We start from the raw sequence: 22,574 nt of genomic DNA on the forward strand, positions 1-22,574 counted from the left end.
TCAGCAGCCATTATCACATGCCACAGCGGGCATTTAACTGATTAAATAAGTACAAGAATGATTACTGCTGATCTTTTTCAATCAAGATTTTATTTAAGAGATTGTTTTAGAGATGAGATTACCCATTGTTTGTGTATTTTAGGATTAAGGATTACATATGAAAGCCTTTCAAGCAGGGGCATCAGTTTTAATAAACAGTTGTACAGAGGAAAGATCAGAGTTGAATATGAGGTCTGCTTTAGATTCTAGTCTCATGTCTGGGACTGGTATTTGTTTCTGATATGGTAGATTTAAGAATATATAGGATATAATGGATTTACAAAGATAAAGTACTGTTAAAATGTTTTGGGTCGGTATGAATTTTCCGTGAAAAATGAATACTATTTTTTTAGCAGGGACAAAATGAAAATGGTCAAAAGTGTCATACATCTGTGTGCATTTGTCTTCCATACAGAAATGTTCACATTCCAGTTTCAGTACCTTTAAATATCTGTTGTTTTTTCTTCGAAGGTGGATCAAGTTTGAAGAGAAGGTGGAAAAAGGTGGGGAGCGGTGGAGTAAACCACATGTGGCCACTCTGTCCCTTCATAGTCTCTTTGAGCTTAGGACGTGTATAGAGAAGGGCACCATCATGCTGGACCTAGAGGCCAACACACTGCCAGGGGTCGTGGGTAAGTGTCTCCTCTGCAGCTATTTTGTCTTATTAAAGGATGCTCTACTACCTTTAAGCAGTTTAGGTTACAAACATAAATCACTCAAATACCTTTTTTCACTGCAATAGAGTTGATGCTCAACAGAGGGATCTATGAACTCAGTGGTCCATGTTTATATTGATTTGAGAGACAAACGGTGACATCATTTGTCTTTAATACTGTATAAACATGTTGCTGTCTATATCAACCCTATTGAAAAAAAAAAACCACGCTGGTAAGGTATGTTTTGAAGCATGGCTGCTGGTCCTGAGCGACATATAAGATGGTTATGAGCTGGTTCTGAACAGAAGCTAGTTTCTTAGGACCAGATTAGGACCAGCTCACAACCAGATTATAACTTAAACCAGTTCAAACCAGCTGCCATGCTTCAACAAATATCTAACCAGCATATGCTGTTTTTTTCAACAGGGAAGCTTACAAGTTTTAAAAACTTTTTTTTTTTACTTTTACATAATATTTTTTATAACCTTTTTCCTAGATTTACATATTTTTCTTTTTTAATGTGGCATATCACAATAGATGGGGAAAATGTTTTTTTTTTTTTTTTGCTTTTATTTTTTTTTTTTTTGCAGTGAGGTTTAAAAAAAAATGTTTTATTTAAATAAAAAAATGTTTTTAACTTAATATGTGTGTATGTGTATGTGTGTGTATGTATGTATGTGTATATATATATATGTTTGCATGATTTGCATGATTAATGAGGATAGGTCACACATTCAATTGATAAATGAATGGCTAGTTGTAAAGGAAACTGAACTATTATAGTGTTAATTAAAAATAAACTGACTCTTTTAATCTATCTCTAGCTCTCTTTATGTTTCTGTATGCGTATTAACACAATTCGGCAGCAAATGAAGACTGAAGCCAGGACGTGGTTTTCTAAAAAAGGTTTTTCTTTAAAATCAGTTTATGAAAAGTAATTGAAGTCACGTAAATCACTATTTAATCAACTCACTTATATTAAACTACTCATTTACAATATAACTTATATAACACAGCTCATTTGTATTACATTACTCACTTATATCACATTGCACTGCTTACTTTCATTACTCACTCTGCGCTGATGTAACGTTCGCCATGATGTTGATCAAGTTCATCTGACAACTGAATTTGAGGTGGTGTAACATTAGCTGTCCCTGTCTCTCTCTCTTTTTTTTTTTAGTTTTCATAATTGATATCAAAGATATTAAAGCACTTTTTCATTTTTTCTTGTTAAAATTCAAAATAGTTTTTAAATATTTTTGGATGTCACTGTTTCCACCAATCCTTGCACAAGTTAAGGTTACACATGATGATGAAAGCACATTAGTGCGAGCCCCCCTGAGCTCATAGAGATTGAATTGAAGTGCCTGCAGTTCGAAAAAAAAATGATCTTATTATGGAAGTCAATGAGAGCATGAGGTGCGATTCTCAGTCTGACAGAAATCGGCCTGAAACGGGCGGTACTACACACAACACGACTCATCGCTGATTGGACTATTAAGTGACATAACAAACAGTCTAGAATAGTGATAGCTAGCTTAACATTGTGGTTGAATGTAAAAAAAAATCCCTTCCTTTTGTGCTTTGGTGGTGCATCGTCCATTCGCCCTAATGAAGAAACCGCCCCTGTATGTATAGTACATACACACACACACACACACACACACACACACACACACACACACACACACACACACACACACACACACACACACACACACATATATATATATATATATATATATATATATATATATATATATATATTTTTTTTTTTTTTTTTTTTTTTGGACCTTCGTATTGAAAAGTTTGGGTACCTCTGATCTGAAATGATGTGAATTCAGTGTATTTAGGCAATCATAAATTGCCTTTGATGCAAATGCCAACATTTTTCTCCCTTTTTCTTTATTTATAGCAATAAACTAACATGATATTTGTGAGTATTGTCATTTTTATTAGATACATGATGGCAATAATGTGTTGCTGTGCAATTTTAACAAACTTTTTGTATCGACATGATATCTGTCAAATGAATGAAGCAAGTTTTATTCAATGCTCGTTTTGCACCAGTCATGGTTTTGCACCAGCAGGTTTTAGGAGTCATTTTTTTCTGTCATGGAGCTGCCTTTTCTGTAATAGAAGCATACAGAATGCTTTCATGTAGGGCATTAGCTCTACCACCAGCACTGGCACCCTGTCAGTGGACAAAGGGCAAAATACATATCATACAGATAACACTTTAGATCAGATCAGACTAAGAGAAAAAGCTTTTCCAAATGTACTGTAAGGTCTAAGAGATAGCACGTGTGATATGCATGCATGGTCTCGGCCAGCACAGCCCATTGTTATTTGGTTTCCAAATGCTCACATGTCAGGATGTATTCATAGCTCTGTTTAATACAGTCCTCTCTCAACCCTCGCTGTAACTCAGGGCTCAGATGCAAGGGTGATTGCATCCATTCAGGATGGCCATTTCTTTTATACTGAATTCAGGCAGTGCTTGAGGAAGATCAGAATGAAAACTGTGGGGCCATTAAATAACTGTAGTGCACTGATAGCAAAGTATGTGATTCTGGTGATTCATTTGTAAAGATTTCTTTTAGGAAGGAGGATTGGTTAAAAAAAAAGAGATATTTACTGCAGCTCTCTGAATTTAAGATGGCTGGTTAGATTGTAACCACTGCCATCAATCAAACGAGATTTATTAATTCACATTCTTGATTCCACTAGCCGTATCTCTTACTCAGAGCATGATGTGTCAAGTCAGATTATCAGTTTAAAGCAAAGTTAAGCTCAGTCAACCTCATAGAGTGCCTTTTGAGATAAATGAATTGAAGGATCGGCTATTAAGGGCCAAACCATTCACAAAAAGGGCCCAAGGGCCCAGGCCTCATGTCTTTGACCCTCTTTTATAAAAATAGATTCTTACAGGAACCACCAGACAATCTTATGCACAAGCCACTGCCTCATTAGACGTCCACCTCTGAAGGCTAAGAATAGAAGGCAATGTGTCACTTCACTGACACTCACTTCAAGATTCTTCGGAGAGTCCAATCTGAAGTTCTGTTTAAAAGTTTGCTCAGTTGTGAAGGGGTCGTAATGAGCTTCTCAAAATCTATAGAAGCAAAATAACCATGAGCCAGGTCTTTTCTAATGACAATTTAGCTTTTTCGCTGACTACCTCTCTGTTTGACATTCACTCCGTCTCTCTCTTTCAGAAATGATCACTGACAGTCAGATTGAGAACGGTCTCTTGAAAGCTGACCTGAAAGATAAGGTCATGTACACCTTGCTGAGGAAGCATCGCCACCAGACCAAGAAATCCAATCTTCGCTCCTTAGCTGACATTGGCAAGACGGTCTCCAGCGCAAGTAGGCTGTTTTCCACCCCGGATAATGGTAATATAGGTGCCAGTTTGGTGCAGACTCATTTTTTACCCTCCTTTTTCCTTTTAAACTATTACGATTTTTATATTATTATTATTACTATATTATATAGATTTTTATATTCAGATGTTTCTTCTTCTTTTATGAAATCTTTTGTGGATTGTTTTTCTCCACACTTTTCAAAAATATCATTTGTTCAAATTCTTTTACCTTTTTTGATTTTGTGGTTTGACTTTTCTTGTGTTATTCTTAAAGATAACTGAAGAATACCAAAGATTTTTATTTTATTCATCAAATTTTTAAGAAGATTTACTTCCTTTATATTTTTACATATCGTCCCCTTGGAATTATAAGGTTCTATCTGCGTTCTGAGTAGTTTTGAGATATTGAGCTTTAAAGTTTTTGTGTTCCATAGACTTCTGTAGATAGAACCTTTTTGTTTTTTCAATAAAAAATCACAAAATGTATAGAACTTAAAATAAAACATGACATAATGTAAATACATTGTCACAGAATAAGAATATGTGAATAACTCAATTTTGACAAAAATGTCAGATAGAACCTTCCATCGCAATTCCAAGGCGATGATATTTAAATGCATTAGTCAAACAGATCACAATAATTGTATTACTAATGCTTTACCAGTTTGCTGACTCATTGTTGCCTTTTTTTATTTTTCCTTTTTTAATAAGTAGTTGTCTCTGTATGATTTAAAGACTCCATGAAATCACTACTGTTAAAATGTTTATTTGACATTTTTCCTGTTTTGTCTTGGTTATTAACCAAGGACACATTTAACTGATCAAAAGTGACAAGGAAACATTTATAATGTATTTCTATTAAATTATATTCTCTTTTACATTTATCTGACGCTTTAATCCAAAGCAACTTACAGTGCATTCAGGCTATACATAGGTTTTTTTTATTTTTATTTTTATTTATTTATTTTTTTACCAGTATGTCTGTTCCCTGGGAATTGAACCCACAACCTTTTGCATTGCTAACTCTACCACTGAGCCACAGGAACAACTTGTTTTTTTAACTTTCTATTTGTGATAGAATCCTGAAGAAATATATAATGGTTTCTGATATTAAGCATCACAACTGTTTTCAATATTGATGACATACAGTATATGAATATTGAGCACCAAATTAGCATACTTGAATTATTTCTAAAGGATAATGCGATGCTAAAGACAAGGCTGTTTCACAATACCATTGTTTTCTTACTGTATTTTCTTACTGTATTTATAAATGCAGCCTTGGTGTGGAGACTTCTTTCAAAAACATAAAGAATCTTACTGACCCCAAACTTTTAAACAGTAGTGTATTCTCTCTTACAACATGAGATTTGTGTGTGACAAATCAAATGGTTTAATTAATCAGTCAGCTTTAATTGCATCACAGCCATGATCATGTTTTGCTGCTTGCTTAGGCAGTTACAGGTCATATTAAGGGAGGAACGATCTCATTCCAGAGAGTTAAAACTCAGTGTAGTCCAGGATGAGTCATCAGTATCCATTAAATGTTTCTTTTAGAAGTACACAAACATATAGGGAGAGCTAGAATACACAAAAAGAGTTCATGGGGTCTTTAAATAGTAACTTGCTCCTTTTCAAGCGTTGAATTTTAGTATGTTCTGTCTGTGTATGCATTTATTTTTCAATGCACAGAATAGGCTGCTGCATTACATTGTTGAGATTGTGAACTGTTATGAACTGGCGAACTAATAAACCAATCTTAGAGCAGTGTTTAAAAGACAGCATGGACACCACAGACAACACTTTAAATAAAGCAATGGTCAAAGGGATCATTTGGTTTTTGGCAATAATATTTACATGCCTTCATTTAAAACAAATAGTGCATTGATAAAACTTTACACAAAGTTCATTAGATTGATGTTTATAGGCTCCATGTGCCCAGGTTTTAAACCATGAATCCTGTGATTCTTTGACCATTGGACTTTTTGAATGTGACGAATGTTATTCACCTCAACTTTAGTTTCCTGAAAAAAAAAAGAATAAAACTTGCTTTAACTGTGCTTTTCTACTTCTATAACCACTCCCGTCTTTCCCTGAGTGTCTTAAACAATCTTTTACAAAAATAGCTAAACCACCTAAAACCACTGACCTCTATCACCTTAACAATCTTAACTTTTCACCTTTCTTACTATCTTTTCTCCTTTCTGCTGCACTTGTCACTAAAAGCACGTAATCCACTTGAGACTTCAGTGCCTTGTCTAATGACTCGCAACTCAGAGGAGCTGTTGCGAGCCCCTGGAAGTCCAAGCATGGGATGGCCTAGTAAGTCCAGCTTACCAGTTGCCAGTACATGTCTATGTGTCCCTTTACCCCACGTAGTGTGTAACATACCGTAGCTGTGATAGCAAAGCATAGCAAAACAATGTAGCTTAAAAGGGTCATATCACAAGGAACCAAATCTTCTTAGACCATTTAAAAAGTTCAGTGAATAGTTAAATAACACCTTAGGTACAAATGAAATCATACAAAATGTACATTCTTTAAAATAAGGGTGTCAATCATTCAGTTCTGGTTCCACTAAGAACTTTTAAGTGAACGGTTTGCATAGTGTAAAGAATGTTTTAATAATCTGAAGAAACTTTTTTCCACTATAAAGAACCTTTTGTGCAATGAAAAGGTTACATGGATGTTAAAGATTCTTCATGGAACCATTGATGCCAATAAATAACCTATTTTTTAGATTGAATGATATGACCTTTTTTTACTTGTTGTTGTGATCATCTATGTTTAGCTAGTCAGTCCTGTAATCATTGTTATGTCATAGATTTTCATATCTAGAATTTCCTGTTATGGTGATCTTCAACCTTAATAGATTTACATTCCAAAGTCTTCTAATAATTACATTGGACTCATTTCTGTGGAACTTTCCACTGGAGATGACCACACCATCATGACCATAACCATATTAATGAGCAGCTCTGATCTGATGATGTAGGATTTATGGTGGATGTGAAGCATTTTTTTCTTATCCTTTTTTTTTTCTTTTTTCGAGTTGCTACTCTTTTTTTCTTTCTTTTTAAGTGCTTCATAAATGAAGCTTCTTTTTTAAACCCCCCTCATCTATATTCAGCCTCCTTTTTCTTCTTTTGGCTGCTTTTTTTCTTCTTTTGGCTGCATCAAACTGACATCTTAGTCAATATAACTCTGTGGCATCGGGAATACTTTGCTTCACTGTGCTGTTCTGCTATGCTGTTCAAAGCATGATGACAATGACTTGGACTCTGCGAGGTTAATAGTTTACCTTTCAGTAGGTTCCTATTTTGCCTGGCACATCACCTTTCCTAATTTATGTTATGTTACTTTTTAAAGCATGGACTCGAGCAATTCAGAGCCTGTGAAAAAATATGAATGTTATGTGCAGTGTTATCAGACCCACTTATTCCCTACTGGTTCATCAGACATTCAGTTTCCTTCCTCCTCCTGCATTTGGATTTCTTTTTAGACTATTTACCTTCAAGTTTATATGCATAGCGCTTTTCACGATACAAATCGTTGCAAAGTAGCTTTATATAAAATTATGTTTCTACAATATATTTAGTAGTAACTTATCAGTGGTGACTCTCACATTGATGTTCATACACGTATGGCAGAAATGTATGGTAAAATTCATTTAATGACATAAACAGATGATGAACACTATTAAAGGGGTCATATGATGCAATTTCAAGTTTTCCTTTCTCTTTGGAATGTGACATGCTGTTCATGAATTGATAAGATCCCTAAAGTTGCAAATACTAAAGTCTCAAACCCAAAGAGATCGTCCACGCCTTTTTAAAACAGGGACTGTGAGGACTATTTCCTGGAAGAGTAGCCTATAATGATGTTGTTCTCACAAATACAAATTCTGACGCGCAGCCTCTAAAGTACATTTTCATATTTAAAGAATTCTTTAAGAATCTTCCATTCAGCAATCAAACAGCGTGTCGCATTCGGTTACTACAGTCAAAACGTAGTAGTTTACATGGTTTGTTTTTTTTAAAACTTTTTCTTTGAAATAATGGAACAGTGCACTTTTCAATTTGGGTCTTTTTCATTGATCTGTTCTTTTCATAAATTTTGATTAGGTAGTCCAACCACCACACATCGCAACTTGACATCAAGCAGCCTGAACGATATCTCCGACAAGCCAGAGAAAGATCAGGTGAGTCCAGTTTCAAGATTGTTCATGTGTTTGTGTGTGTTTGGGGCCAGGAAGATTTTTTTGTTTTGTTTTGTTTTACTTTTATGCAGCAAGGTTGCAATAAATTGATTAAAAATGCCAGTTAAGACTTTTATAATGTTGCATTTTAAATAGATGTTGTTATTTTGTACTTTCTATTCTTTTTGTATTTGTCAAAGAATTGTAAAAATAGTCTGGTTTTGACAGAAATAATAAACAGTAAACTGTAATATTAGATTTTCAATGATGATACTAGTATTAAATGTTAATTAAACACCAAATCAGCATATTAGAGTGACTTCTGAAGGATCATGTAACACTAAAGCCTGGAGTAATGATGCTGAAAATTAAGCTTTGCTATCACAGGAATAAATTAAATTGCATTTTAACATATATTAAAATGTAAAATATTTATTTACATTTTAACAATATTTCACAGTATTCATATTTTAACTATAATTAACTAAATGCAGCTTTGTTGAGTTTGAGACCTCTTTCAAAAACATTAAAAAACTCTCCAACCCCCAAACTCTGGAATGAAATATAATGTGTTATTAATCATAATATATATATGTGTATATATATATAGGTATATATAAACAGGTATACATATAAAAATATAAAAGTGTAATTGACTGTAATAGCTATGGATCGCCAAAAATCTGTGCACATCACAGTAAATGTCACTATGAAAAAACTGATGAAGCCAGTGTTTTCCTAATGATAAAGAAGGTTAGATGAACAGAACAGAAGCAGTGGTGCGTCTAACTCAAGGATAGGGCTAGTGTGAAATACAGACTTCCATTCCTAATAGAATAGGAAGTTCTCATGCTCTCAATGACAGAGCACCTGGGGGTCATTAGGGTGGTGTCAAACTGTGACAAACCATAAAAATTAACTCACTTCACAGAAGTTCACCACAGAGGAATTGTAGAATCTTTCCTTTTTACGTGGAAATGCATCCCTTCACGCTGAATGCAGCATTAAGTGAAATAGCTGGCAAATGTTTGACAGTGTTTTTGTGTGTGTGTTGAATAAACCAGTGTGGATGTGATTGCTGGAAGGCCTCAGAGGAGATGCCCCTTGCCCCTTTTGGCAGAGTGGGGATTGAGAGGCTGCTTGTGTGAGGTGGCCCAGAGAATGGACAGATTGTAATTGTAAGCACAGATTGAGGGGATGACTTCATTGCTTGTCACCCTTTTCTTATTTTTCATTTTTGGATGAAGTCAGAGATTAGACATTTACAGAATCTGGAAATAAATGCTAACCTAAGCAACATGAATAAGTACTAAGTGATTTGGTATGGTGGTTTAGACCGCTGAATAATTTCATGATTCTTCGGATGAAGTCTTGAGGCTTCTTTCTGTAGATTTCTTCCAAAATAGCGCCCACTTAAGGCAGTACCATGAATTCAAGCCTTGACAAAAATGACTTTATTGGGGACCCAGACAACTACAGTATGAAGAAAACAGCAACACTCTCAATTGCAAAGATAATTTATTTAAAGATATTTAATGAGATTTCAAGTGAACGTGCTTGATTCACATTAGCTGCAAGAGGTAGTCATCTGTCCCATGGCTTGACTACACAAAATGCAGACTATCAGACCCTGTTGATGGACTGCTGTAATAAATCTTTGCTTGTTCTAGCAGTGGAAGTAATCCAGTATCAGAGATGATGCTAAGCCTTTCCACATCACATATTAGCTGCTAGAGAGCTGGACAGCTAGAGATGTGATATGTGATGTCATTGCGAGTTGCTTGGAGTATGTGAAATATACAGTAAATAATAATAAAATTGGAACACATACTGTACATTGTAAAAAATTAATTAACTGATGAGACAAAACCGTCTGATGACCCTTTTTTGGCTCCTAGATAATGAAACTCAGAGGTAAACATACATACACTTCTGAGTAAAACACTATGGGTTGTTTAAGGTGTGTCCTTCTAATACCTTAATCATCCCTTTAAGCTGCTCTAGTAATGCTGTCTACAGTCTGGCCTCAAGATAACATCCATCTATAGCCACCATTTCTTCGCTTGCTTTAGTTTCATTTAGTTGTGATCTTTTTTGTAACTCTAGCTGTTTTTTTCTTTCTAAATTCCCAGCATTGAATTGAGTTGAATTCAGTGACATATTGGTCAAACAGGAGTCTTTAAAATCACTAAAAAGTATCAAGAAATTAGATAATGTCTTTAACTCATTATTTTCAACAAAATGTAAAAAAAAAAAAATTATTGGTGAACTATCTCTTTACATCTGGGGATAGAGTAGATTTAATGGTCAGAGATAAGGTAATTTTTTTAATTCTTTGCAACCAGATCATAAGAAAACAAGGGAAAAAACTGATTTCAAAACATCATAAACAAATTAAATATTATCTTTCTTAACCATTGTCTACATATTTCATAAAAAAGAGTCATCAAGGTTTTTTGAGAAGTCGTAAAAACATTCTGAAGTGACAAGACATATCAGGTTTATATAAGTAATCTTTTCTAAAGCAAGAAGCAAGGTCATCCCATACATTACATTAATACACTTGTTAATGTGTCAGGATATTTGCTTATTTTATCTTAAAACAGTAATTCAGTGATAATCAGTAATGGGATGGTTTTGCAACAGAATAATGGAATAAAAGCAAGAGCTTCAAAACAAATGATCTATGATGCTAGAGCTGTTGATGAGTGAGAGGTCTGTCCCATCATGTGCTCAGGTGCTCCAGAGTAAATGTTTTCCATTGTGCTTGTGTTTCCAGTGTTCTTCCATCAATGGTTAACGAAACTGCTTACTCTGACTGTTCAATAAGACTTTCAGGAGGAAATGTTATTGTTTATGTATGTGACATTTTACTGGGGAATTAGTTTATTAATGACTGACATTGTAACCCCATTTTCAAGTTATCAGCAGAGCTGTTAAATTTGATTTATGAGCTTTAGAATTAGATTTCTGTCATGTGCTCTAGTCTTACTGTTAAAAAATAATGCGTTTACATTATTGCAAGTAATAAACCTAAAGCACTTTATATATGCATCAAGCTTGAGTAGTTGTGACACTTTAAGCAGTTAAGATTCGCAATGATGACCTTGGAGGCAAAAGTTGGAGTTGCTTAACAATTTATGGTTATGTGAGCAGGGTGTACTAATTATCTTTGGCTTGTAAATTTCACATTTGGCATGACCTCAAAGTCTGAGCTGGCAAATGCCACTGCCTTTGAAGTTGGCCTTCATTTTATCACTGGTAGGAACAACAACAACCCATATAAATAAAATGAATTTACTGGTTACCACTGGTTCCTCTGAATTAAGAGTAAAAGAATGCAGGAGTCACAGTGGGTCTTTGCTGATCCCTAGAATGAACAATCCCACATGCAGCCACCAATCTTTGTGATTTCCATTAATTAGACAGTTGCAGATGTTGGATTCGTCACATCTTCATGAAAGTCTTGGCACTGAATGCCAAGCTGGCAGTATGTTTAATGAGGTCATGTGTTGGAGCTTGATTTGCGCACTTTGTTTACCCACTTCTTCCTCCTTAATGAATTTCATTAAAATCCCATCCTGCATGTGTCCAGCTGAAGAACAAGTTCATGAAGAAGCTGCCCAGAGATGCTGAAGCTTCCAATGTTCTCGTTGGAGAAGTGGACTTTCTGGACAGTCCTTTTGTGGCCTTTGTGAGGCTGCAGCAGGCTGTCATGTTGGGGGCGCTGACTGAAGTACCTGTGCCCACCAGGTATGACCTGCTTTTATCCAACGAATCCAAGGAGGAAAACATAGCAGTGGTGGAGGGTCTTCAGTTCTAAACAGGCTTATTAAACCAATAGAAAAGCTGTGCGTTTTACTTTGCGTAATGTTGGTTATTATCTTTCCTAGATTTCTGTTCATTCTTCTTGGACCCAAAGGCAAAGCCAAGTCATACCATGAAATTGGTAGAGCAATTGCTACTCTGATGTCCGATGAGGTACGTACAGACTAATATTAGTCTAAAATGTTATGTCCTGTTGTGGTTCATAATTTTTTTGTTCACACAACAGCAGACAATGGTCTTCAGTCTTGTTTAAGAGTGCTAAATACTGTTACTTTTACACTTAAAAAAAAACGACTGCAATCTGTAAGAGAACCAGTGTTCATTTAATGTCATTTATGTTGAATTATAGTACTAATGTAGTAATATTTTGAATTAGCTTAAATTTTTTGTTTCCATTTCAGTTATTTTGTTATGCATTTTGCTATTTTATTAGTCTTTATATTTTGAGTTAGCTTTAATTTATTTAAATTTGAGCAATTTTAGTACTTCAGTATGGCTGATATCACCATACTTACAAAGGGGCTTGTCTTCAGTTATTAAATCCTAAAAGCAGTATTCAAGCCGCTCCTGTATGATCAGGTCAGTTCAATTGTCAGACCTGTCAATCCCAAACATTAAATGTTTGAACAAAACGTATATGTTTTGATACTGAGTTGCTGTGCCTGAAATGTTCTGTTAGAATCTTATATAGCAAAAAAAAAAAAAGTTTGTGCTTGGGTTAGTCATGTGGGGAGAGTTGGCCAGTAATCAAAGTTCTCTTATCAAGGTCTTCCATGAAATTGCGTACAAAGCCAAGGACAGACAAGATCTCCTTGCTGGCATTGACGAGTTCTTGGACGAGGTCATTGTCCTCCCTCCTGGAGAATGGGACCCCACCATAAGGATAGAGCCACCAAAATCCCTGCCATCCTCTGATAAAAGGTAATTGATGTAGGGAGCCCATATCAGCCTGACACACTTTCTTTTGGTGAAGCTCCACCAATATCCCATATCAAAATCTGTCAATGTTCCTGTTTTGAAATGACTCAGACAATAGCATTTCAGATGCTGTCCTTGAGGTAGTTTAGCAGTTTTTTAAGGGTTAAAGTAATTTCAGTCTTTCATTGTTACAAATGACAAGCAGAAACTAACTGGGTGTATGTCTTTTTTATATTAGTAGCCAAACCCTTTAAGCCATGTACAGTGTGTTGCATAATGTAATCCACAAATGGTCAGGAAGTAGTTTCAAAGGCCAGTTGGCCAGGCTATCCATTCATTCATTAAGTGTAGTGGAGCAGAGCAGTGGTTAATTAGATGAATTACGTCACTTCTCTTTGGCTTCAGGTGAAGTGACAGCAGGCTGCTTCCACATCCTGCCACCTCAATCTGTACCAGCCCGCATTACCCATATAGCCGAGCTGTGTGCCCGCAGCAGTCAGTCACGCCAGCATAACACACAGTGTACACAACAACACACTACACACACTAGACCTCATACATTAATTTGTGGCTTGTTGAATGTAAACATCAGACTGAACTGGTTCCAGTATCTGTCTGTCTGTCTGTCATGAAAACGTATCGCTTGCACAGTTTTTTAAGCATTGCTGTTTAAAAACAAGTGATTTTAAGCCGTTGAAATCAATCATCAGTGAAAGAGAACTCGTTTCGCATTATGCATGGCCTTTTTGAGAGATTGTTTCTGAGTGCTGTAAATGCACATGAATAGTGGTTGACCGATAATATCAGCCTTGGCGATATTGGCATTTTTCAAATATCGGCAACACAGTGCTCACACTCTCTGTCTTGTTCGTCGTCGTCGTTAACAGTTCTGTCTCACACTGATAGAAGTCTGTCTAATAATCAGATAGAACGGTTAAACAAAGAAATGAATGTATACAGAAAGTATTATAATGACTGCTTTTATATTAGGCCTATTAGTAATAGAAAGGCAAATTTTATAATACATTCTCGTTTGCCGTCAGCAGTAACTAAATATGCATTTATATAATTTAAACAAATCTTTGAATGACTAATGAACATTTAATTTCATAAACCTTGCAAACTTAGTCGAATCCAGCTGTAAGATCTTGTAAAGTGTGTATGTGTATCCAGCATGATCACGTGTTCTCTGTGTGAAGGTCAGTCCGTGTGAATTGAATGCTTAAACTATAAACTCGTGATTTCAAATTATGCTGCGCTTTATGCATTTGCCCACTGTCATATTAATGTCATTTAGAATACGAAGTGCCCTGCTGATTACAGTGTTAACTTTTTTATTTATTTATTATATATTAAATATTTATTTATTTTTGAAAAATAGTATTAGCATGTTTCTTTTACACATTTGGTTTTGAATCCATTGTAAAAGTATTTCTAATTTCTTAAATATTAATAATAATTGTTTAAAAAATCATATCGGCTTTATATCGACTAACGCCCCCTGCTTTCCAAGATATCGGCATCGGCATTGGATGTAAAAAAATGTATATTGGTCGACCACTAGAGCTCATTGAACAGGGAGTATTGAACAGGGTTATTTTTGCCACTTCATAGCTGGTGAACAGTAAAATGCACACAACTGTATGTATCAAAATGCCATTGTTTGCAAGTATCCTCATAAACACAGTGATTTAAGTCTTAATTGAAAGAAAACAGCTCAAAGAAAACACGTGTAACAGTATATTGGATCCAGGCAGCTCTTAAAGTGACAGCTAAATCACTTTTGTAAATTTAATAAGAATAAATGTATGTTTAATTTACAAAGTGAAGAATATGCAGTGTTTTTATACATTTGATTTACTTTTTATACAATGTATGGAACATTTCTCATTTATTTGTTCTACTGTAGTTTTTTTTTTTGTTATATTGCTTGGAATTCGTATTTTGTTCTTATTTAATCATGCTTTTTGTGATATTGACAGTGGTGACAAGCATTCACAATTTTCTACGGTTCCAAAAATGTTTATATAATAAAAACCTTATTTAAAGAAAAAAATAACTATATTGTAATTATATATTGTTACCGTGAAATAAAATGACTCATACTGTGATTGAAGATTTTGGTCATATCACCCCACGCCTAATCATCTGTTTTTTAATCTTTTTTTCTATCTGTTTATCTGTGTGTCTGTCTATCTTATCGTTTTATCAGTTAACCATTTATCTATCAAGTCATTCTGTTATCTCTCTCTTTTTATCTGTTATTTTATCATTTTATGTATTGTTTGATAATTTTATCAGATTATGTATTATCCTATAGTTCTATCTATCGAACCTTGTTTTTTTTTTAAATGATTATCATTCCATCTGGTGATATGGATGGTTCAGTGAGTAACACATTCATATATCATGGCATTTAGATTGTAATTTTGGGAACTGATGAATAACATGGAATTACGGTGTATCTCTTGTATTTTATTTTATATTGCATAAGACATTTGTTTAGACATTAGCTACCAGTGTATGAGCTTACATTTTTTATTTAGGCTTTTCAGGCCGTGGACATTAAAATGACTTATGAAGAGTCCACTGAGTGTGTCTTTCTTTTAGGGCAGTGATAACATTAAAGTTTTTGTGTTCTGTTCAACAATCTCATGTGCTTGTTATGTTGTCCAGAAAGAACATGTATGCTGGAGGGGACAGCACACAGATGAATGGAGACACGCCTCACAGCGGCGGACAGGGGGGCGGGGGGCACGCAGTAGGCGATGAACTGAAGAGGACGGGGAAGTGAGTTAATGTTTGTATAAATTCTTCTGAAGGAACATATTATGCCAAACCTCTGAACACCATGGTTTAGTTCAGATAAAGGTCTGTTTGACTCTTTAAAATGACTAGAATTATCTTAATATTACACAAACATTGAAGTCAGCATGTGCTCCATTTACAGAGTACAGACTCTTATCATCAGATTAGATTTTTTTACTTGACCTTTGGCAATTGAACTGCTATGCACTGTTAGTGTTTTGTGCTTAATAGATTTTGATCCATTTTACTAATTAATAATAGCAATAAACATACTACTGTTTAAAATATTTAATATTTTCAAATATAAATGTAAATAATAGTTAACAAAATTAAAATGAATTTCAAATTGTTTTAGTATTTGGTATACCCCTCTTTTGCTTTTGATTAGTGGCCTAGGAATAGTATATAATAAAGTTTCTTGAAATCCTGCAATTGCTGCATGGTTTATGTTTATTTTTAGGTTTGAATTAAATTCCATAATTTCAGTTTCATTCGTGTTTTGGAACCCCACTGTACGGAGTGAAATGCATTTTGTGAATAGAGGAACGCAGATTAAGATAAGATGCAAAAATGTAATACAATTCAATGAAAACCACTGTGGCAGTTATAAAATGTCATGTTTTGTTTTCCAGGTTTTGTGGAGGCCTTATTCTTGATATCAAAAGAAAAGCTCCCTTTTTCTTCAGTGATTTCTATGATGCGCTTCACATCCAGTCTTTGTCTGCCATTCTTTTCATCTACCTGGGAACAGTAACCAATGCCATCACGTTCGGAGGATTGCTGGGTGACGCCACTGAGAACATGCAGGTGAAGATACAGCTGCAAACCATGAGAAACTACATTAGTGTATGGATGTATCCTGCTCTCTGTGCCCGAACCTTTCTAAATAAGAATCAGTCCAACCTTGGCAGGGATTATAGTGTAATTAAATCTTGGTCAATCTTTAACTGACACACATTGGGAGCTGCGTCTTCTCTGCCCTCCTTATGAAATGTTACCACAAGTTCAAAGGTCATGTTAGTAAGTTAAAGTCTCACAGTTTAAATAATTAGCTGTCTTAAAGATGCACGCTAAGGTCTGCAGCACACGTCTTTGGCTAGTCAATGTTTCAGTTCAGGAAAGCTGTTCAGTTTAGTGATTTCAGGTATTGATTTGGACAGGGCTAATTAATAATGATAGCTGGAGTCTATGGTCTGGATATTGGCATTACGCAACAGGCCATGTGCAATACCTAATTCAATTTATGGGTAAAGAAAAATCAATTTATTGAACTCCGGTAGATGATACAGTGTGATTGATATTAATATGAAAGAATGAATTCGACTTATTTACATAAATTATGTAAAGTAGGTAATTTGCTTTATAGTTTTTTACTGATTTTATGTGAGAGAAAGCACAGATTCACATGGGATAAAATCCCAAAGTACGTCTGTGAACAAGGAAAACTAGTCCTATGAACAGGGCTTTAAACAGTCTTTCTCTCCACAGAGCGTGAGCCTCAGTTGGTTTTTCCCCTAATCCTTTGATTTTTGTTCCTTGGGTGTTGTGTGAAGGGTGTGCTGGAGAGCTTTCTGGGCACAGCGGTAACTGGAGCGGTGTTCTGTCTCCTGGCTGGGCAACCTCTGATAATCCTGAGCAGTACGGGGCCAGTGCTGGTGTTTGAAAGGCTGCTCTTCAACTTCAGCAGGTGCTTCATCATCTCTGATCGGCATGTGACATTACAAACCAGCTACTGCATATGCTCACCATTTAGTAGTTAACTGAAACCAAGATTCTATTTAGCAGGACAACTGTTTTCAACATTGATAATAAGAAATGTCTGAGCACCAAATCAGCATATCAGAATGATTTCTGAAGGATCATGTGACAGCGATGACTGCAGTAATTCAGCTTTGCCATCATAGGAATAAATGACATTTTAAAATGTATTTAAATAGTTTTAAACAGTTATTTAAATGTTAATAATTGTCAAAAAATTACTGTTTTTACTTTCTTTTTGATCATATAAATGTAGCCTTGGTGAGCATAAGAGACTTTCAAAAACAAAGAATAACTTACCACCCCCAAGCTCTGAAAGTTGAAGGGAATTGAGTTCATTTTCTGTCCATACTGTTCTCCGCAGGGAGCATGACTTCGACTACCTAGAGTTCCGTCTTTGGATCGGTCTGTGGTCGGCCTTCTTCTGTCTAGCCCTAGTGGCCACTGACGCCAGCTTCCTGGTGCAGTATTTCACCCGATTTACAGAAGAGGGCTTCTCCTCACTCATCAGCTTCATCTTCATCTATGACGCCTTCAAGAAGATGCTGAAGTTGGCTGATTATTACCCCATCAACTCAGACTATAAAATCGATTACGTCACGCAGTATGACTGCATGTGTATGGCGCCCACTGTTGGTAAGACCTGCTACATCATCTTTTCCTCTGCAGTTTGCTAGTTTTTGTGTTTAGATGCTAATTGAACTTAGACCTTTATCCATTTGCAAGTTTGCCAACTTGCCTGAATTTTGACTTCAGTTTTAAATTATGAATTAATACCTTTTCTAAGTCTCTGACTTAGATGCAAGAAACGACGAGTGCTGACCAAACAGAAAAAAAGAAAGATTACTGATGCATACGTAACATCATTTTACTCAGTGAAGCAGATATTATGTAGCAAAAGGTGTCTTTTTTTAACCTTCACAAGTGCAGTTACCTTACATTCGTTCCACTTCGTGCCTACCTGGTAGTTTGAAAGATATTTGAGTATATTTGAGTATAAATTGAAGATAAAATGAAGTTGCTTGATTGACAGTGATACACAAACAGTGGAAGCACAATGGCGTGACAGGATGGATGTTTAGGTCTTTTATGGAGTTGATGCTTGTACAGCTGTTGTTAAAATGTTTCCATGTCGCCATCTGGCACATGGCTTATAAATAAATATTTAATTGTCCTATTTGTCATACTATTTCAGGTCTTCAAATGATAGTTCAGACCCAGATAATTGCTTTTGTCTTTATATCCAAAACTCAGTAAAGTGCATGATGATTCAGTTCAGTTGAAATTTTTCCTCATATAATTACAGTAATACTATAGCTATTCATTCCATTTGCATCTTCATTTTCAGCAGGACACAGTAGTGCACCATATGGCTTGCAGCTACAATATCCAGACACGATAGCAGGTGTCTGATATACAGTAAAAGTCAAGGCTCAATCTGCATGTCAAGTCACTTTTGACAGTAGTTTTCTATACACCCATAGATTTTTTCTAACTCGGAGTCTCGAAGATAAAGTATAAGTCAAGAATCAAACCAGCAGTTTCTGAGTGTCATGATTCAGATTAATGGAATTGTCAAGACTTGTTTACAAGATTAGATCTCAGGTCAGTTGTATACAAAAGTCTAAGTCAAGTCTCAAATCAATAAGGGTGCACTTACTTTTGTCTGACCATTTTTTTTTACTGGCAAAATACATGAATTTTAATTAGAATCCATGCAGTCAGGAATTTCATGAAGACTGAAGTTTTTACCATGCAGATTTTGCAACGGGTTAAGGATGGTCACGTCAGTTCTCCATGCTAACGAACAGAAAGCAATTTTCACGACACTGAAGATTTCTCTAATATGACCCCACCTTAAAAGAGTGGTCACACTAAAGTGAACGTTCCACTGACTTTCATTCGTACTTTCATGAGAGTTGTATGGTCCGGAGAAATTTAGCTTGCTCAAAATCTATTGTGACTGATTTCACTCAAGTTAATTAGCGACTGAAGTGTGACTTGAGTTTCCATCCCAAACAAAAAAACGCAAGAACAGGAGTTGATACATTATGCAGTAACCTACTTTGTTTTTTCATGCAGGTTTTATATTGGTGTGAAAAGTGTTAGTCAATTATCACACTGCTAAACCACTGGGCCTGTTTGATATTAAGACCAATGAACAAATACAAAACTTTGTTTTTGAAGTTTGGAAGTAATAATTAAATCTCTTCTTCGTGTCAGTGTAATGTTTTGTGGCTGACAATTCTGACATTCACTTCATCTGTTTATTGTGCTAGTGGCGTTGTGTGTGTGGTGTCCTCAGTAGGAATGAAGGAGCAATCTAGGGGGTGGATGTGGACGTGATGTGTTTTGGGGTTAATCTCCTCCATGCGTGTGGTGAATTAAGACCGTACAGAGAGGAGCTGGCGGGTGGGGAGCTCATCCACTCATGCTGCTTTCCTCTAAACCGCTGTTTGCCTCTCTTCGCCCTCCCTTGACTTCTCTCCAATCCGATACTGCAGAGGCAAACAACAGCTGTGTGGAAATTAGTTCCAGTTAGGGGAACCCAGCAAAGAGTCTCTTTAAAGATTAATGCTGTGGAGAAGTGGTGAACATTTTAGAGCGGTCATTGCGGACTGGTTGGCACGTATGTTGTGCTTGAGTCGCCCTTAACCGTGATAAAATGTTTGCACTTGTGTTAGCATCTGCTTGTGAAATCTGTCATGTTTTTTGAGAGTTTAAAGGATTTAGGCGTTAAAGAAATAGTGACATCATCTGAGTCAAGTGTGTTAAAGGGATCGTTCACGCAAAAATAACAATTCTGATTAATTCCTCCTTCCTCCTTATTTGGTTTCAATCCTGTAAGACCTTTGTTCATCTTAGCAAAACTTAAAACTTGTTAACTATTAACTATGACTTTTCTCTAAATAAATTCTTTATTGACTGCTTATTAATAGTGAGTAAGGTAGTTGTTAGGTTTAGGTATTGGGTAAGATTAGGGATGTAGAATAAGGGCCAGTAGAATAAGGCATTAATATGTTCTTAATTAGCAATAATACATGGCTAATAATCTAGTAATATGCATGCTAATAAGCAACTGATTGGTGTTACCTATTCTAAAGTGTTTCTAAAGATTTGAGCCCCATGTTTTGGCCCCACTGTATGTTTTTCTAAAGGCCACTTCAGACCTTTGACCTTTGTGTTTTTCAGCCAATTCTTCAGATGTGTACACTGATCCACTTGGTCCAACATTTATCTGGACCGTAAATTACAGCGATACAGTAAGTGTTTCAAAACATCATTTATATATGTGTGTAGGATGTAATACACCTTGAGAAACATGCTCCTCATTTCTAGGAGAAACAGGACAAATAAAAAAAAATATATATTTCATAAAATCAGCTAAAAAATAAAACCTAATTCATATCCTTTGACTGAATCATAGTCTGAAAAAGCTAATAAATCTAAATCTATGCGCATTATACACTGCATGATTTTCTGTGTAATCTGTCAGCTGCTAATAATCTGTAGACTGCCACTGACTTAATTCAACTTTTATCAACTGCACCAGACTAAAAACGAAAAAAAATCTGGACAAAACCTGTGTATTTCAGCCTTTAAGACTTGTTAGATTTGAGGTCACCAAACTGAACTTACACAACACATTGGAGAAAACTTCCTTTTCTTGGTTATGTTCAGAAAATACATGGCGCCTTTAATCCTAAAATTGTTGGCTGTTTTCATATATCCTACCTGACATTTTGTCCTCTTCTAAAGCCAAACTGAGCTCCCAGCTGCGAATAATAGAGATCTCTCAGCGGTTTCATTCAGATGTAGTCCTCAGTTTGAGATCAATGAAACATAATGCCCAAATCCTTGCCAATATCTTTGTGACTGAATGAGCCATAACTCATGTTTCGCACCTTGTGTGCAAGCTTGAACAGTAACGGAGTGATTGTAAAGCCTCAAAGAGAGCGAAGAGAACAAAGCATCTGCCTTCAAACAGAAACTGGAGATTGTTCAATGGTCTGCTTTGTTCATAACACGATTGTCACCAGGGCCGCATTAAGAGCTCACTGGGCCCCGGGGCTATGAGTTACTGCAGGGCCCCCAAACCACTTTAGGTCACCAACTATAGAGAGAGAACCCCTCTTTGCTAACAATGTACCATGGATTTGTTTAGTTTTAATACGTTTTATTTTTAACTTAAACAAATACAACATATAACATTCAAAACTCATTGGCTTAGACTGCATTTGAAGAAAAATAAACACAACAGTTTTCTGTAGTCTTTTGCAAACTGATTCAGTAGAATTAAGGCCTGTTCACACCAAGCATGATAACGATAAAGATAACGATAAAGATATAGTTCTAAAAATCGTTCTCAATATTAAAGAATAGCGGAGTCCACACCACAACTATAACGATAAAGGCACAGAGAAACTATATCGTTGGAATCACTTTCAGAAAATTTTTTTTTTCTGATGAACGATAAAAACATTGCCGACCAAACAGAATCAATCTGGCTGTAATGAGCTCGAGAAGTTTAAAGCAGCAGACGCGCGTCCGCTTAGAATACACAGACAATATCGTTCGCTGGTGTGGATGCTAATATCGTTATCTTTATAGTTATAGTCATAGTTATAGTCTTCAAGTTAGTTTTAAAAGTTTGATCCAGACACCTGTAGATTTGATGTTCTGATCATATATCTTTGTGTCATTTGTGCAGCGCTTGAATGCCAGCTGGTCCTCACTGTCAAAGAAGGAATGCTTGAAATACGGAGGGGAGCTAGTGGGCAAAGCCTGCAACTTTGTCCCCGACATCACCCTCATCTCCTTCATCCTTTTCTTTGGCACCTACACCTGCTCCATGTGTCTGAAGAAATTCAAGACCAGCCCGTTTTTTCCTACTACTGTAAGTAGCCACATTGTCCACCTGTGGAGTGTTTGTGATGGATTTGTCAATCCATGCCTCTAATCATAGAGCATGTTTAAAGGCAATCAATATTTAGTCTCT

The 22,574-nt window shown here is 35.8% G+C and overlaps 1 protein-coding gene across 1 annotated transcript; it reads left to right on the forward strand.

Annotated features, from left to right (window-relative positions):
- Positions 1-211: 211 nt before the first annotated feature.
- Positions 212-22,535, forward strand: LOC127971251 (electrogenic sodium bicarbonate cotransporter 1-like). Its single transcript, XM_052574148.1, has 14 exons — positions 212-231; positions 511-671; positions 3,917-4,096; positions 6,292-6,387; positions 8,190-8,266; positions 11,859-12,016; positions 12,157-12,244; positions 12,858-13,012; positions 15,686-15,799; positions 16,450-16,624; positions 17,371-17,504; positions 17,940-18,211; positions 20,768-20,838; positions 22,287-22,535. The coding sequence occupies exons 1-14, from the start codon at positions 227-229 to the stop codon at positions 22,533-22,535; spliced, it is 1,935 nt and encodes a 644-aa protein (XP_052430108.1). The 5' UTR covers positions 212-226.
- Positions 22,536-22,574: the final 39 nt, after the last annotated feature.

This window comes from Carassius gibelio, chromosome B14 (assembly GCF_023724105.1).
Source record: "Carassius gibelio isolate Cgi1373 ecotype wild population from Czech Republic chromosome B14, carGib1.2-hapl.c, whole genome shotgun sequence".
NCBI classification, from domain to species: domain Eukaryota; kingdom Metazoa; phylum Chordata; class Actinopteri; order Cypriniformes; family Cyprinidae; genus Carassius; species Carassius gibelio.

Bases quoted from the DNA above. Each gene is read 5' to 3' on its own strand.
- LOC127971251 (XM_052574148.1), top strand. The intron at 12,017-12,156 runs GTATGACCTGCT...TATCTTTCCTAG, and splicing joins GAAGTACCTGTGCCCACCAG to ATTTCTGTTCATTCTTCTTG. The intron at 20,839-22,286 runs GTAAGTGTTTCA...TCATTTGTGCAG, and splicing joins CCGTAAATTACAGCGATACA to CGCTTGAATGCCAGCTGGTC.